This window comes from Moschus berezovskii, chromosome X, assembly GCF_049115385.1.
Source record: "Moschus berezovskii isolate FMDL1 chromosome X, NW_MosBer_1.0, whole genome shotgun sequence".
In the NCBI taxonomy this organism is placed as follows: Eukaryota; Metazoa; Chordata; class Mammalia; order Artiodactyla; family Moschidae; genus Moschus; species Moschus berezovskii.
In genome coordinates this window covers 114,930,923-114,947,951 of record NC_142488.1, presented here as the reverse complement: position 1 = coordinate 114,947,951, position 17,029 = coordinate 114,930,923, and the positions used below count along the sequence as shown (strand labels likewise).

The 17,029-nt window shown below is 39.4% G+C and overlaps 1 protein-coding gene across 1 annotated transcript in view; it reads left to right on the top strand.

Annotated features, from left to right (window-relative positions):
* The window catches only part of TENM1 (teneurin transmembrane protein 1), a 448,997-nt gene that overhangs the window by 334,610 nt on the left and 97,358 nt on the right, over positions 1-17,029 (top strand). Inside the window, exon 19 of the mRNA XM_088834344.1 lies at positions 3,919-4,151. Within this exon, the coding sequence (XP_088690470.1) occupies positions 3,919-4,151 (233 nt within the window). The remainder of the gene's footprint in view (positions 1-3,918; positions 4,152-17,029) is intronic.

Sequence of the window (17,029 nt, the reverse complement as noted above, 5' to 3'; positions counted from 1 at the left end):
GTAATGCATTCCAAAGTGTTTTTGTGAGAATAACATTTCTCTTGGAAAAATAGCCTATGGACTTTTCCTAAACAAAACATGATTAATCTGGTTCAGTTGAAACTTCCACAAGCTGGCTACCAAAGTATTGAAGCTTGTTTTGGGGAGGGGTGTGACCCCTTCTTTATTCTAGAAAGATCTAAGGGCACTGGAAAAATTTTATTCTGAAGGCAAAAAGTACAACTAAATATGTGAAAACTTTTACTCAAACCCATATTTAAGCAGTCTTTGCTACAGAGATGCTTTGTCTCATATGACTGCCAAAGCAATACTGGAATCTGTCGGGCCCTTCACAGTTTATTTACAGCAGCTGGCATGGTAATTCCAGGGTTGAAGATGTCCCTGGAATCTACCGGATTCTCTTGTTTGATGAAGGTAAGTAGAAAAAAATCAAGTATTCCAATTGGATTTGATTTTTTTCCAATTAAAACTATAAACTGTATCTCAAGTCAGTATTTGCCAGCCTTACTATCATTAACATAAATATGCTTAGAAGGCAAATGGCAATTACAAATACAATCAGGAACATGCCAGTCTTTAAGAGCATCTTAATTAGTCTAATGACCCTCTCCCCTCCATTTTGCTTGGCTAAGTAGCCAAGGCCTGAACTCTTCTATGTCTTAGTTAGATTCATGTCCTACGGTTTAGTTCAGCACTTACTGAACATCAGCCCTGTCAGACCCTCTGTTGGCACTGAGGTAGAAAGGTAAGGTTCCTGCCTGCAAAGAGTTCACAGAGTAGTTAGAGAGAGAGAGAGATGGAGGGAAAAAAAATAGTGCTTATACCCAGTATTCAGATCTCAGTTTCTAATACCATTTTTCAATAAAAGGAATAGGGATACTTGGAGAAATGATTCATTCTAGTGCCAGGGTAGGTATCATACAAGATGAGCCTGGAGCATCGTGTAGTTCCAGAAAGTAAGGACGTGCTCAAAAAACAAAGCACACCCACATTGATGGGGGTTGATGAGGGGCACACAAGCCAACAGAAAGAGCTCCCAGTGGCTAAAGCTGCAACAATTTGAGCAACAAAATTAAGTAGTATTGGATTTAATGCAAAATATAAAACAAATATCCATGAGTCCATTCTAATATGAAAAAATGGTTGAGTTCATAAATAAATGGAGAAGAAAACATAAAGTTGTCACGCAGAAGAACTCCAAATAATTTATATAAATACTCGACCCTCAAGGAGGTGCAGTTTAACTCCCTACTCTTTAAGTGTTGTCTTGGTGGAGTAATTTCCTCCAAAGAATACAGTGTGGAAAATAAGACAGAAAGAGTTAACTTACAGAGGATGAACCTGACAAACACTACCTCAGTTAGGTGATTAAGGTCAACATCAACAGTGATAAGCCATGTTGATATTATGTACCCTTGATTTGATTTGATGAGAATGGCACTTTACCCCTGTGGTCTTCTTTCGCTGTCTAACTATGAGAAAAAAATCAGACACATTCCAGTAGGAGCATCCTACAAAATACCTGACCAGTACTCCTTAAAACTGTTAAAGTCATCAAAAACCAGCAAACTCTGAGAAATTGTCACAGCCCTTCAGAGCCTAAGGAGACTGGAAGGCTAAATATAATTTGGTATCCTAGATGGAATCCTCAGAAAGAAAAAGGATATTAAGTAAAAACTAAGGAAATCTGAATAAAATATGAACTTCAGGTAATAATTTTTAAAAGTAATGCTAATACAATGTGATTGGTGCTGCTCAGTCACGTGTTCCTTCTTTCTGCTCATTTCTCTCCTTTCTACTTCTGTTGTAACACTCCTATTTACAAGTCATAGCCTATTTACTGATCTGACTCCCCTACTAGACTGTAAGTTTCATGAAGAAAAGGGCTTTGCTGTGCACACAAGTAGGTCTCTGGACCATAGCACAGTTACTTGGCACATTGTTTGCACCTAGTAAATACTTTTTAATGACTCCATGAACAAATACAATCATAGAAATAGTACCAAGGAAGGAATTCAGGTGAGAGATGGCAGAACTTTGGACTGCAGACAGTGGAGATAAAGACAAGTGGGCAGATTGGAGAAGAGTTTAGGAGGTAGAATTTTTTTTTTTTTAATGTTGTTTTACTGGATATAGGGAATGGCGCAAAGAAGGAGTAGTAAAGAATGGCTTCCGGTTTCCGGTTTAGGCTACCAGGTGTGAGGCAGAGTGCTGTGCAGTGAGCACAGAGATAAGACAGGGTAGCTCTTGTCCAACCTCTCATGGTTTATTAGGGGATACAAATACATTTTTTAAAAAAAGTTAATATGACATGTGATCACCCAGAATAGAGGTAAGCATAGGCAAATAACTGAGCCTAGAGATTTAGGGAAAGCTTTCTTTAGAAGATAATGCCTGTATAAAACCTTAAAAGGCATACAAGAATTAATTACTTAGTAAAGAAAGGGCTTCCCTGGTGGCTCAGAGGTTAAAGCGTCTGCCTCCAATGTGGGAGACCCGGGTTCGATCCCTGGGTCGAAAAGATCCCCTGGAGAAGGAAATGGTAACCCACTCCAGTATTCTTGCCTGGAGAATCCCATGGACGGAGAAGCCTGGTAGGCTACAGTCCACGGGGTCGCAAAGAGTCGGACACGACTGAGCTACAGAACGGAACGGAAAGAAAGGAATGTGCCCCATACTAAGGAATATTTAAAAGTCTGTAGAGTTTTTAAAGATGGGAAGCAAATGATCAGATTAACTCTGGAGGCAAGATAGGGGAAAATGGATTTAAGATTTCAAAAACACCTCCTATGGGCAGGGCTATGGAAAATATTGCAGGCCAGAGATGATGAAGGTTAAAACTAATGTGATGGCAGGAGGGATAGAAGAAAAGTTCTGAAAGTTCATTTGCAGGCACAATTACATGTGGAGAGAAAGAGGGAGAGTAAGGGTTAGACCTCAAGGTTTGGAGCTTAGATGATGTCAGCAGTACGTGACCCTTAAGTTCAAGCAAAATGTCCCCCAAAACAAAATTCCTGCAGCGATAGGAAAAATGAAATTAGGAGGATCAAAACTAGTGAATGAGCTCAGCCACATATGCAGATAAAAATAACACAAGATCCATGTAAATATATAATTGAAGAATTTCAGGAATACCAAAATCCAGTCAAGGTAACTTGTCACCTTTAGGAGGTATGGATGACTGTGATTACAACCAAAAGAAAGGACAAATGTAATCACTTGTATTATGTCCTGAAAGAAGAAAATATGGATTCAAGAAATATGGTAGTCAGCTAAAAAACAAAAAAAGTAAAAAACAAGGAAGCTTGGAAAGGAGAAGTTTGTCACAATATATCTGCAGCACAGCCCTACCTAAACCACACTCATCACATTTTATGGATGCCTTTCAACTTCCAACAGGACCCCAGGAGGACAGTAGTGACCCCAAGTGAGGTAGGAAGCCCAGAAAACAAGAAGTAGGTTTGTGAAGGATGGGGAATTCAGGAAAAGAATAACTAACTTCTGTTTTGGATTTTGAGGTGACTGTCTGAGGAGTTTCTGTTTGGGGTGACTGAGATATCCAGGCAGTAATCTAGTAGGTAATTGGAGAACTGGGGTGGGGAGGAGGGCGTAGAAAAGGTATGTATGAGAAAACGGATCTCCTGGGATTTTCTATCCTCTGCATCTTTCTCTACCCTCAAACGGATGGTACTGGGATATCAAGATCATTACAGGTTAGCAGTACACATTGAACTTTTTTTAATCCCAGACCCATTACAAGAAAAACAAAGAGGTGCCCATCTCCTCAGCACATAAGAAGGAATATACATTAATACTTTCACCTCTGAAGAGAATTTTCCACTTGTGACAAAAGGCAGAGCCCAGGGAGTGTAGGCTGAACAAGTTACTTTGAATAACTTTCTTTTTCTCTTCTCTTAGCACAAGCCCTGCTCACAAATACTATCTGGCTATGGACCCAATGTCTGAATCACTTTATCTATCAGACACCAATACCCGGAAAGTTTACAAGCTGAAATCTCTTATGGAAACAAAAGATTTGTCCAAGAATTTTGAAGTGGTGGCAGGGACTGGTGATCAGTGCCTGCCCTTTGACCAGAGCCACTGTGGAGATGGTGGAAGAGCCTCAGAAGCTTCACTGAATAGCCCACGAGGTAAGAGAAATTCCTTGGTTTCATCTGACTTCACAGATCCCTAAGACGGTTGTCCCAGTGTGGTCCATCCATCCCAATATACTGTACCTCTGACAGACGTCATCTCTGAAGTCTACATGGCAAGATAGGCACACCCAGGACTAATTTTTAGCCAATATGCATTGGGATAGTCATAACTATTAGGAACATATCGGAATGCCTCTTTTCTGGTTGATAAATAATTATTGCCCAGAACCCTCTGCCTCCTGGACACCCCAGCCCATGATCTCCTTCTTGGAATCTCCCAACAGTCCAACAACTAAAGGGTTAACTCCTGGTCCAGCAAAGGGCCTCCAGGAGGATGACTTTAGCACTGTGGCCTGCACTGGTTAGGGGTCAAGTCTGTGCCACCTTCTGCCACTTTCAAATATATTAAGTATCTCATAGACTTGAGACATTCCTGCCTTTTGCTTAACAATCACCAACCTTTAATGAACCTTTCTTCCATTAATTTATCTAAATCATTCTTGAAGTGAAAGTGAAAGGGTTAGTCACTCAGTCGTGTCTTAATTCCTCTGTTCATGGAATTCTCCAGGCAAGAATACTGGAGTGGGTTGCCATTTCCTTCTCCAGGGGATCTTCCCAACCCAGGAGCTGAACACAGGTCTGCCGCATTGCAGGCAGATTCTTTACCACCTGAGCCACTGGGGAAATCATCCTTGAAGCTATATACTTACATTTTAAATTTATATCACCCGTAGTAAGCATGTGTGCAGGCTAAGTTGTTTCAGTCGTGTCCAACTCTTTGCAACCCTATGGACTATAGCCTGCCAGGCCCTTCTGTCCATGGGATTCTCCAGGAAGAATACTGGAGTGGGTTGCCACGCCCTCCTCCAGGGGATCTTCCCAATCCAGGGATCGAACCCACATCTCTTATGTCTCCTGCATTAGTAGACAGATTCTTTACCGCTAGCATCACCTGGAAAGCCCCACCCCTAGTATTCTAGTATAACAAATTCCTTTTTTTTTCTTTTGCCTTCTGTGAGAGCTCAGACTTTTATTTGTCCTAAATTTAACTTCCCAATATTCAAGGGCCAACCCTCAATTCTGTTGCCTGAGATTTTTAAATAAATCTATGTTCTCCTAGTCAGTTTCATGATTTTATAGACTTGGATCATATTCCCATCTTAGGCCACTAAGTTGAAGGATAGTCAGCTTTTAACTCTGTCACCATATATAATCCACCCTATCTCCTTAATTATTTAATCATTCTCTCTTCCTTCTCCAAGGTTCTTATGAAGTATTCATTGTAGTGAGTTTTAAGAACCCAACGTGGGTTTTTTTTTTTAACTATTACACAAATAATATACAATTGTTGCAGAAAAATCAGAAAATAGAGAACACAAAAAAATGTTTTTAACTAAGGTCACCCGTAATCCTACCACATCTACAAAACCACTGTCAACATTTTAGTGTCTATCCTTCTAGACTTTTTTTCTGTGCATAACATATGTTTTATTCTCTAATAATAGAATCATAGAATGCTGTTCTATAATCTGCTTTTCATACTTAATGTATTATGAACACCTTTCCATGCCAAAAAATATAGTGAGGTCAATGTGTTTAATTCATTTAGATGGTCAGTTACTGTTTCAAATATTAAGAGGTTACTCTTTAGCTATTTGACATTCGCCATATGGGGATTAAATTTCAACTACAATCAGAGCTTAGAGGCTTCCCTTTCTTCAAGGCCATATTCAAGGTCTGTGTCTTTCTTAAAGCCCCTCTGGCTAACCCAACCCATTAAATCTGAATTTCTTTAACAGTGTCTGCACTACCCAATTAGCACCTGATTATATTTTGCCTTCTTTTGCTTTCCAATTCTTTCATGAATGGGAGGCTTGAGATGAGAAACTATATTTCTTTTGACTCTTCCCCACCTCCCCAGCAAAATCTTGCACAGTGTGAAATCTACTACACAGGTTTCTTGTGTGATTGATGAATTAGGTAACTCTTATCCATACCCAAGTATTCCTAAAAGAAATTTCAGTAGTACTGAAAAGAAATGATGTTTTCTCCCTAAGGGAACATAAGCACCCCCACCCATAAGTATCACGGTAAAGTGTTTGGGAATGTTTCTTTTCTCTTCTGCCTGTGCTTGTTTCTTACATATAGTAGGTCTGCAATAAACGTTTGATGAGTGAATACTTAATTCAGGTGTGACTATAATTAGCTCATCTTTCAAGGAAACACATCAGGTTGGAGTCCCACCTTATGCACAGGTTTAAAACTCTTGCAGGTATTTTAAGGATTTCTGCATAAGAAATAGGGAGGAATCAACCTTGTATTGTGCCTGAAAATGACATCCTCCTGAGTTGCTGCTAGTATGAAAACCACTCATCTCACCTACCACTTTCAACCTGCCACATAGAGAATGAATATTGGCTTTTCGAAATAAAGCAAATAATTGGTTCCTGCAGCTTTTATTTTTTCTTTTTGCTCGAAAAGCAGCAATAATAGAGTCCTGATGAGCAGGATTTACATGAACTCTGGAAGCATCAGTAATGAGAGTGCCAAAATTTATGTGTCTATTAAAGTTAATATTTAAGTTTTTCTTCTGGTCATAGCTAGTAGCACATTTTCCTTTGGCTTGATTTACTCAACCTTCTATCCAAGCATGGCCTTTACAGTAATCTGGTACACTTTATTCATCCCAAAGCAGTAAGGGGCCCTAAGAACAGCTGGCCCAGGTTTCAGACAGCTGAATGTCTAATCCATCCAACACAGCTTTCACATAATGTACTGAAGCTGCTGTTGGCAACATCTGCTCTAATCCAGTGAGTGAAGGAGGATGTTTAAAGGAGGGGTACAAGTGGCTCACACTAAGTGTCCATCACATCTCCTTCCATCATGTTCACAGTGGTTGAGGACCCTGTTAGTGATCTTCAAAATCACTTTGATGACAAAACCTATGTCCAGGCGTCAGTTGCTCTGAAAATGCTGGTCAGAACACTTCAGTGCCTAGTTAGGGCACCTATCTCCACGCTGAATCTAGACAGCACTTACCCTTGGCAGTGAGTCAGAAGTGAGAGTCTCATTATATGGAATGCTGCAGGGCAATTTCATAGACTTCCATAGAAGGAAAAATCATGCAAGAAGTCATTAAGGCACCATGTGCAAATTGAGAGGAAAGTATTGCTAATTGCTAATTATGTCTTTGAGGTTCTCCTGCAGGTTCTTTCTCTCTCAAAAAAGCGCAAATTGTTTGTTTTTTGGCTTTACAGCTACCATGCACATCAGCTCCTTCATCCTTCCCCCTTAGAAGACAGCAAATGTTTAATGGATTTCTTTAAGGAGAGGTTTGATTTTTCTCTCCTCCTAGAAGCTAATAAAGAAAAGCTGTAGATCGGTAGAAAATGGAAATGTACATCTAGGGAGTACCATTTCTAGGTTAGGAAAGAGAGCTCCCTCTAAGACTTTAACAAGCAACATATTGCAATTACAGGCAGGCTCTCCAACATGTCCTTAATTATGCAAGGTAAGTCAAATAAATGTTAATCTGCAAGACAGCTAATTTATTTGCTGAATCTATTCTAAATATAGGATGATATAAAATTTTCTTTTGAGATCATTTTTCCTAACGTTGGAATAGATCATCCAATGGGATTAAAACCAGTCAGCAAAAGGCGAAAGGTCAGAAGCCATGGTTTTCGTTTTTGTGTGTGTGTGTGTGTTTTAGAGTTGGGGGCTTTTTGTTGTTGTTGTTTTGAGAAATGGAAGCAAACCGTGATGAACACAGGGTTAGGAAGCCTAGGTTTTCATGTCCCCTCCATGTAATGATTCTTGGAATGACCCTGTGTAAGTCACTGTACCTCCCTGAACCCTGAAATTGACTTAATGATGCCACTGGCTAGTTTTGTTACACTGGGCTAAGCATATACACACTGAGTTCTGAGACTGTTCAGTTATGTAAACTAAAGGGCTTAGGATGCTCTCCTTCCCAGCTCTAATGTATTAAAATAGCCATAACCATAACTTACTGAGTGTCTGCTGTGTGCTGTACGCTGTGTTAGACATTTTGCACATGGTATCTCTAATGTTCACAGTTCACAAGGTGAATGGTATTATTCCCATTGTATAGATGAGAGGATAGAGGCACAGATACCTTAAGAAATGTGTGTGTGTTAAGTTGCTTCAGTTGTGTCCAACTCTTTGGAAATTTACCTAGGGTCAGACAGTTTACAGATAACACCGGAATTCGAACCAGGTCTGCCTGACTTCAAAACCCATGAGACACAGGGATGGGATGGTGGGGTGGGGGAGTTGATGCCTCCACTATACCACACTGCTAAAATCCATGATCTGTCTGGGAGGTTGGTTTCTCTGGGAGGGTAGGAAATAGTGGGAAATGCTTTTCAGTGTAATGACATATTCAATGAAAAAATATTTTTATTTGAAAAATTAATGACTTTTAGTCTACTTGCATTTTCCTATTAAAACTATTTCTCAGATTTTACTGACCCAGGAGTATACCCATTGTGCACTCTTTAGCATTTGCATCATCTGTCAATAGAATTGTTCAAATAAGTCTCCAAGAAACTTTGTCACATCTCTTTGGAAGATTCTACAATTAGAAACTCCACCAACTTTTTCTTAATAGATGGACTTTTATGTAAGATAGCCCCTGGGTACTTCCCCTAGGAAGAAGTCTTTATCTAATCCAGTTTTCCGCACTTTGGTTTGAATCCCAATAAAGAGAAACACTTGCCATTTTACTCATCAATACTTCAATGTAATGGGGCAAGGAAAAAAGTTTAGCAAAGAGGTTGATGGTGTGCTAATCCCTGGCATTGTATATGAGTTTGAACTGACTTTGAAAGATGCTTTTAAAACATGCATGGATGATGTAGTTGAAACTTAGGTTCCATTTATTATTTTTACTGCAACTTTCTTTAATTCTACAGAGAACTCAAACTAATGAGTCATGTAATAGATGACCAAGTACTTAAACAAAATGTGAAATGGTACTACGTGGAGATATAAAATAAAATTTGTGACAAGCTGAATACATTTATTTTTTTAAAAGTAGAGACAGAGGGTGAAGGAGTGACTGGACAGGATGAAATTAATCAATGACTTAATATGGTTTTCTTGGACCTCACCAAGGAAAATATCTCTATTTTCATGTGCATCTTTAAGCACATTGACCTCAGAACTCGACAAGGATTAGGCAATATCCACACACATGCAAACAGCCCCGGAGCTGTTCCCAAGAAGGGAAATGACCCTTAAATCTTGATGGCTTCAGAAAGTGTTTTTAGGTTATTCCTGACACTAATCATACAGGAGTTCCTTTAACTTTATTGGCAATTAAGAAAGCTGGGTATATAAAGTCTAGGCAAAAATATTCTGTCTTTGTCCCTACCCAAATCTATCCAAGGTGCATCCTAAAGTTCTACTGATGCCCCCTGTTACTTACATGCTGTTCTGAAGGGCTAATTTTGGGGATAGTGGAAAGATGGTAAAACTCTCATCAGTGATGTCACTAGTATCTTGCTGATACAACTGGTATCTATGAGGGAGAGAGTATAGTGCACAAACACGTGAGAATGTTCTTTTGGTTCTACTATGCAATGGGGTGCAGTAAGACTTTTCCTATATTCCTTTAGTACGTGATCCATTATGGTGACATAACTGTTTGCATTGACACTAAGGCCAACCCTCATCAAAATTACAGGCAAGCTGCAGCATGAGTAAAATGAATGGTATATTTGGGCAACTATAAATAATTCAGAATTGTTAAAGTAAACGTATCTGAGGGTGATAGGAGCAAGGCAAGAAAAAGAATTTTGCATTTTGTCCTGTAGGCAAAAGGTTTGAAGCAGGGAAATGACTTGATCATCTGATGGATACATTTGTTTACTTTTTTTATTTTTAATTGGAGGATAATTGCTTTACAATGTTGTGTTGGTTTCTGCCATACCTCAATGTGAATCAGGCATAAGTATACATATGTCCCCCTCCCTCTTGAACTCCCACCCCACCACTTCCCCCTCCATCCCACCCCTCTAGGTCATCACAGAGCAGCAGGCTGAGCTCCCTGTGTTATACAGCAACTTCCTGCTAGCTATGTATTTTGCACATGGTAATGTATATATTTCAAAGCTACTCTCTCAATTAGTCCCACCATTTCCTTCCCCCACTACATCCACAGGTTCATTCACTATGTCCGTGTCTCTATTACTGCCCTTCAAATAGGTTCATCAGTACCATTTTTCTTGATGGATACATTTTGGACAGATTATTTTTGTGACAGGGTAGATGTGCTGGAGCAAACCTGGGGTAAAAAAATCATTGGGAATACCAATATACAGTAGGCAATGGAAGAGGATCTCACGAAATAGAGAAGAAATCTTCACAAGAAGAGGAAGTGAACAGAGAGAGCTTGGTATCCAGGAGGCCAAGGAAATAGTTTGTTTCAAAAAGGGGTGAAAAACAATATCCAGTGTCACACATTTGTAGCCATTGGATTAGGCAGTGAGGAGCTCATTGGTGATTTGAATGGTGGCAGAGGTGGAAGCCAGATTTCAGGCATTTGATGAGCTAGTGAGAGGTGAGGAAGTAAATATGACTAATGAAGATCACTCTTTTGAAGAGAGGTTTGGGTGCAAAAGATAGAGGGATAACTAGTGAGAGGACAAGGCACTCAGGAGAAGCTTTTTCTGTGAGAGACATGCAATGATTACAGGTCAATGGTAAGATACAGGAGGCAGAGAATAAATGATGAAACCAGATTGGGAGGAAACTGGAGTAGGCCTGGAATGGGAGGGGAGATTGAAGAGACCTCCCTAAGATAGTGTGTCAGTGTAGGGATGTGGAAGTTTGTAGATAGAAGGGCTAGAGAATTGACCAGTACTCCATTCTGATGGCCTCAGTGTTCTAGAGAAGTGGATCTATTCTGCTAAAAATGACAAAGTACAATCAGACCCGGAGGTATGTAGGAATGGTTTGGAAACACCATCTAGTAAAGTCAGCTTTCTGGTTAAGATCAGCTTTCTATGACACATGACCAAATTCCTGCCTCAGCTTCAAGGCATTTCCTGTGAGAACTTTCCTCTCACATCCTTGTCCTAGAATCAGAGGCATCTTGAAAAAAAATGTTTGACAAAGCCTTAAAATTCAGGTAAAATATTTGTTCTTTATTGCTCAGTGATCCTGTGTTGTTTCCACTCCTGGATATTTCTTTCCTAAACTGTCTTGTTGTTCCCTCAGTTTACGGTAGCTACACCTGATGACTTAGTACCCATGATGCAACCAGAATGAGAGTTTAACTTTTATTAATGTTTATTTATGTTTTGGCTCCGATGGGTCTTAGCTGTGGCATGCCAGGTCTTCACTGTGGCATGTGGGATCTAGTTCCCTGACCAGAGATCAAACCCAGGGCCCCTGAATTGGGAGCACAGAGTTTTCACCACTGCATCACCAGGGAAGTCCCAGAGCTTAACTGATTATTTGCACAGTGGGTCTAATGCATCCACTTATGAATGCTCAAAAGATTTAGAGCTTATATTACATCAGCAGCTGGAACCTGAGAACGTTTCTGCCTTCTCTATCACAATCCTAAAATCATAACCTGTTGGTAGAGAAGTCAGACAAAAGGAAGGCACTTATATCTGGCCTTGGCTAATTGGTCCAGGTCACATCCATGATTAATACGTGGAACTTGTATTAAGTTCATTCAAGTTTTATAAAGCTACAAGCACATTATTAAATGACTTTTCTTCTGCATTTATTTTCATGTATAACATTCTAGCAAACAGATAATACTTTAGAGGACAAATACCATGAGAGATAAGTTCCAAGGCTCTGGAGTCAAATCACTGCACACAGATCCCAGATCCACCACTCATTAAATATATGGTCTTGGGTAAGTCACCAGACTTCCCTGAGCTTCAACTTCCTCATCTATGAAGTTAGAATATGAGTACTCATGCCGACATGGGAGTATTCGGTAATGCAAGTGAAAGAAAGTGAAAGTCGCTCAGTCATGTCTGACTCTTTGCAACCACATGGACTATACAGTCCATGGAATTCTCCAGCCCAGAATACTAGAGTTGGTAGCCTTTCCCTTCTCCAGGGGATCTTCCAAATCCAGGAACTGAACCCAGGTTTCCCACATTGCAGGCGGATTCTTTACCATCTGAGCCTCCAGGGAAGCCCAAGAATACTGGAGTGGGTAGCTTATCCCTTCTCCAGGGATCTTCCCGACACAGGAATCAAACCGGGGCCTTCTGCATTGTGTGAAGTGTGTTGTAAAGCACAGTGCCCAGCATGTAGTGTGTACATGTTAAATATTACCTGCCATTCTGATCAGGCTTGCTGTTTTGTTGCTAATAATAAGGCTGCTTGTAATAATGACCCCAAAATGGAATAAGTTACCTCAAAAGGAGGCAAGTTCCAAATTATCCTTGTAAGTCAGTCTGAGACTTGATCATTTCTAGGGTAGAAAGGTGCCATAACAAAAGCAGGATTCAAGGTAGAGTGGCATTTGGGGACATGACTGGCTGATCCCTCCGGACCTTGAGATGCAGTACTTCTATTGCTGGTTCTTTCTGCTGCTGCTGCTGTGTCACTTCAGTCGTGTCCGACTCTGTGTGACCCCATAGACAGAAGCCCACCAGGGTCCCCCGTCCCTGGGATTCTCCAGGCAAGAACACTGGAGTGGGTTGCCATTTCCTTCTCCAATGTGTGAAAGTGAAAAGTGAAAGTGAAGTCGCTCAGTCGTGTCTGACCCTTAGCGACCCCATGGACTGAAGCCTACCAGGCTCCTCCATCCATGGGATTTTCTAGGCAAGAGTACTGGAGTGGCTTGCCATTGTCTTCTCCGGCTGGTTCTTTCTACATGTTATATTTTGAGGAACCCTCACCCAAGACCCACGTAACTAAAATTATGCCCTTTAGCAGCCTACACTTTCACCATTAAATTCATTCCATAATGGTTTTCTTCAGAGGTGAACTTCAGTGTTGAGTGCAGGTACTGCCTAGGAGAGCAACAGATTAATCCCTCATTAAAACACGTTATGGGGGCATTGAGGATGTGAAGCACAGGATGGGTGGATTGGGATAGATGAGGTCACCAGAGGGGAACCAGCTGAGGTGGAAGCCACTCCAGGTGGCACGAGGAAGGGCAGTGCTAGGTATCTAGCAGAACAGCAGCAAAGTGGGGAGAGATGGGAGGATAACGATGATATACTTCTCTGCAGTATTGTCTCCAGTGACGCTTCCACCCCTACATAGCAAGACAGACTGTATGGAATTATGATCCTTCCTCTTTTTACTTGAGATCACTAGGCCCCCAAACTTTCCTTATCACAGCTCCTCAGTGTCACATCTTTCTTATCTTTCCACTTAAGGATCACCTTAGCTGATATAAAGACCCCCCCATCAAACAAAAATGACAGAGATCACACACTAACAGACTACAAATCAGTTAAATCATATTTTGAGTGGTGTATTATGGTAACCTATAAATAACTAATTGCATAAAATTGCTTTAGTAGTTTCTAGATGGCAGCTTTAATTAAAAGCACTAGAGACATTTAGAAGTTTAGAAATGGATGGCATGTAATTTGCCCTTTTACCAACCGTAAAATGGTAATTAAGGAATTTGATTCACTTCTTCCTATTAAAAGTTTTATGAGAATAGCAAGTTCCTTCTAAATACAGTTTCTCTTCAACAGAAGGTAGTACGTTTGCTTTATCAGTCTTCTCCAGCAGGGTAAGATGTTTAAATGTACAAATTCTTCAGAAGTTAATTAGGAAATTTCTTTCAATGCAAAATGTTTGTTTTTAAGGTTCTAAAACATGAAACTATATTAGAGCTAAAGCTTTGATCACGACCCCATATTGCTCCGCCATCAATACAAGATAGCCCAGTAATTTCAAGTTTACCAAATGCATGGTGCTGACTATAAAATCGAAGAAATGAGGAAATCATTTCCTGGTGAGTCTAGCATGCTTTGCTGATTCTTGAAGGAATCTGAAATCTACCATGCATTGACTTCCCAGGGAACCAAGAATATTCACTCCACAACAGAGGAGTCAACAGAAGATGTCTTTAGCTTCATTGATTCTCCAGCCATACTGGATGAATTAGCAGGTGTAGAGTGTAAAGCTCAAACAACATGCAAAAGCCCAGATATCTTTGGAAATCCATTATTTTAACATCATCAGGGGCTAAAACACAGCTGGAAACGGAGCCAGGAAATGCACTTTTGTTTTATAATTGATCAATTAATTGCATTTTGGCTACTTCAGACAAAAAATTACAGATGGCACCACAGAGGGCATTTCAACCAGCATTTTGGAGGTACTCATGACTTCAGTTATACGCACATAAGAAAGACAACTGCTAAGTTTTTTGTTTTTTTTTTAAGTCAAGCAGTGTCTCAAGTGAACTGAATCTAAGCAGGAAACTTGTAAAGGAGGGGTTGTTTGAAATGTCTCCTCTTTCAGGGACTCCCTTGGCTAACTCTGTGCCCCCTCCCAAGATAGAAATCCAGGCTTTCCCTTCTCTCATCCTTAGTCAGAGCAGGGTTAGGCATACAGTGGTGTATGTTAAAGGCAGACAACTCCGTGGGAGGAATATTTTATCTTGACATTGTTTACAATTTCCAGTGAATGGTGATAGTAAACACAGACCTGTTAGTCATTAATTTTATTATTATTTTCAATATTCCTACCAAAAATGTACTTCCCTTACTGTCAGCGCCAGGACTGGCCATTCCCACAGCCCCCAAATCTTCAGGTATAAGGAAAATACTCACAAAATAATACTCAGTGGAAAGATCAGGCTACAAAACTATGTACTGTATACTGCTGCATCTATAAGGGTTGGTTTATACATACAGAGAAAAAAGATTGAGAGGAAGTTAATCTAAATGTTAGCAATGAGAATTGCTGCATAAGGAATTTTGAGTGATTTGATTTTTGTTCTCTTGAACTTTCTGAGAATTTATTATTTTTGTAATTCAACAAAAGACAAAATATATTATTTTAAAGCACATACACACTGTCCTATCCTATGACTAGTCTCTGAGAATTCAGGTCTCTTTGCTTCCATAAGTGACAGTTCTCCAGAAAGTGTCTCATAGTACTGATGGTTGTCACTGGGTTGCTCTTAACCAGAGGGGCTATACTATGAGTCAAGGAAAAAGGCTCAGTGGAATACTTTGAAGGCCATCCTGTCAGGCCCATAGTAAAAAAAAAAAAATTATTATACTAATTATTTTTAAGAAAGAGAAATATAAAGAATACAAATTAAAGCAGCCTATAATCTCGCCATCTAGATAAGCCCCATTGATATTGAAACATAAAAATATAAAAGTAATATATATATGTGATTTGAAAGTCCGAACTCTATAGAAAAGCTCAGCAAATTCTAGGCTTCTTCACCACAAACATACACACCCCAGTCCCTCTCTTTAAAGTGTTCATAGTTTTTTGAGATTCCTTTGAGGTCGTCATATGTATTTTTCCCTTACATAAAAGGAATCATATATGCATTAATTTTCACCCTGCTTCTTTTGTTTGAGTATTTTTTTAAGCTCTTTGAAGCATTTTTGAAGCATATACATCTACCTCTGTTTTTAAGAGATATTACATACTATATTACAATATATGGACATACCATTTATTAAGTAGTTTGTTGATGGACATTGTTTTTTTAAATCCTTTATCACTATATCACTATATCACTGCATTGAACAACCTCATTCATGTGTTTTGGGGCACTTTTGTGAGTATCTACACCAGATTAATTTTCAACAGTAGTAGATATTACCAAATTGCCCTCTCAAAAGACTGAACACCAGTAGTGTGCAAAGAGGCCCACTTTGCCATACTCTTAGCCACACTAAGTATTATTAAACCTTTTAATATATGCCCATCTGATTGGTAGAAAATGGTAGCTTGTAGCTTAAATTTTAATTTCTTTAATTATAAAGGAGGCTGAATGTCATTTCATATCTGTTGTGACCATTTGTATTTCTTCTTCAGTAAACTCACTTTCATATCCTCTGCCAGTTTTTCTACTGAGCTTTTGATCTTTCTCTTTTGTAAATTAAGAAAAACATCCCTTTGTCTCTCCTACGTGTTGCAAATATTTTCCAAGTTTGTCATTTCTTCTCTTGTAGAAGTTTTCTAATTTTATTTGGTCAGATTTAGCAATATATGTCCTCAAGGTCTCTGAATTCTGTGTCCTAGAAATTTTCCTGTAGAAAAGGTATTTTTAAGACAAGTGGGCAAGCCTTTCAATGACCCTTAAATCATATTCTTTGTGTATCCTATTTGGGCCCTGTGAAATCTGGAAAACTTAAGAAGTGTTTAGAGTAGTTAAAACCAGAGACTTTGGGATCAGGCAGGTAAGACTGATCTCAATTTTATTACTAACCTCTCTGAGCCACTGCTTTCTCATCCGTTGGAGTAGAGACAGTGCTCCTACCTTCCTTATAGGATTATAGCAGATAAAATGACACAATAGATGTTAAACCAGTACCTGCCACAGATTAAGTACTAAATGAAGTATGATGATGAGAAGGAAGATAAGAAATATTGTTTTAAACTAATATAACTGGATTGTCTTCAAGACTAGTAGTAAACATTTTGTTTTCAAAATTGCTTTGCTGTATTCAACTTTTCTGTCAAACTTCATTGATTGGATATACACAGTCCTACTTTAATTCTCTTTGCCTGCAAAATACACTGTCCAACTAAAGGGAGAACTTGCAGCTATGTTTTTAAAATATTTAGAGAGAGGTGCTGAAGGGAGCTTGGTGAAGTAAAGTGTATAGGAAATCACAAGTACACACGTGCATAAGGAGACATGCTAGGCTGACAGT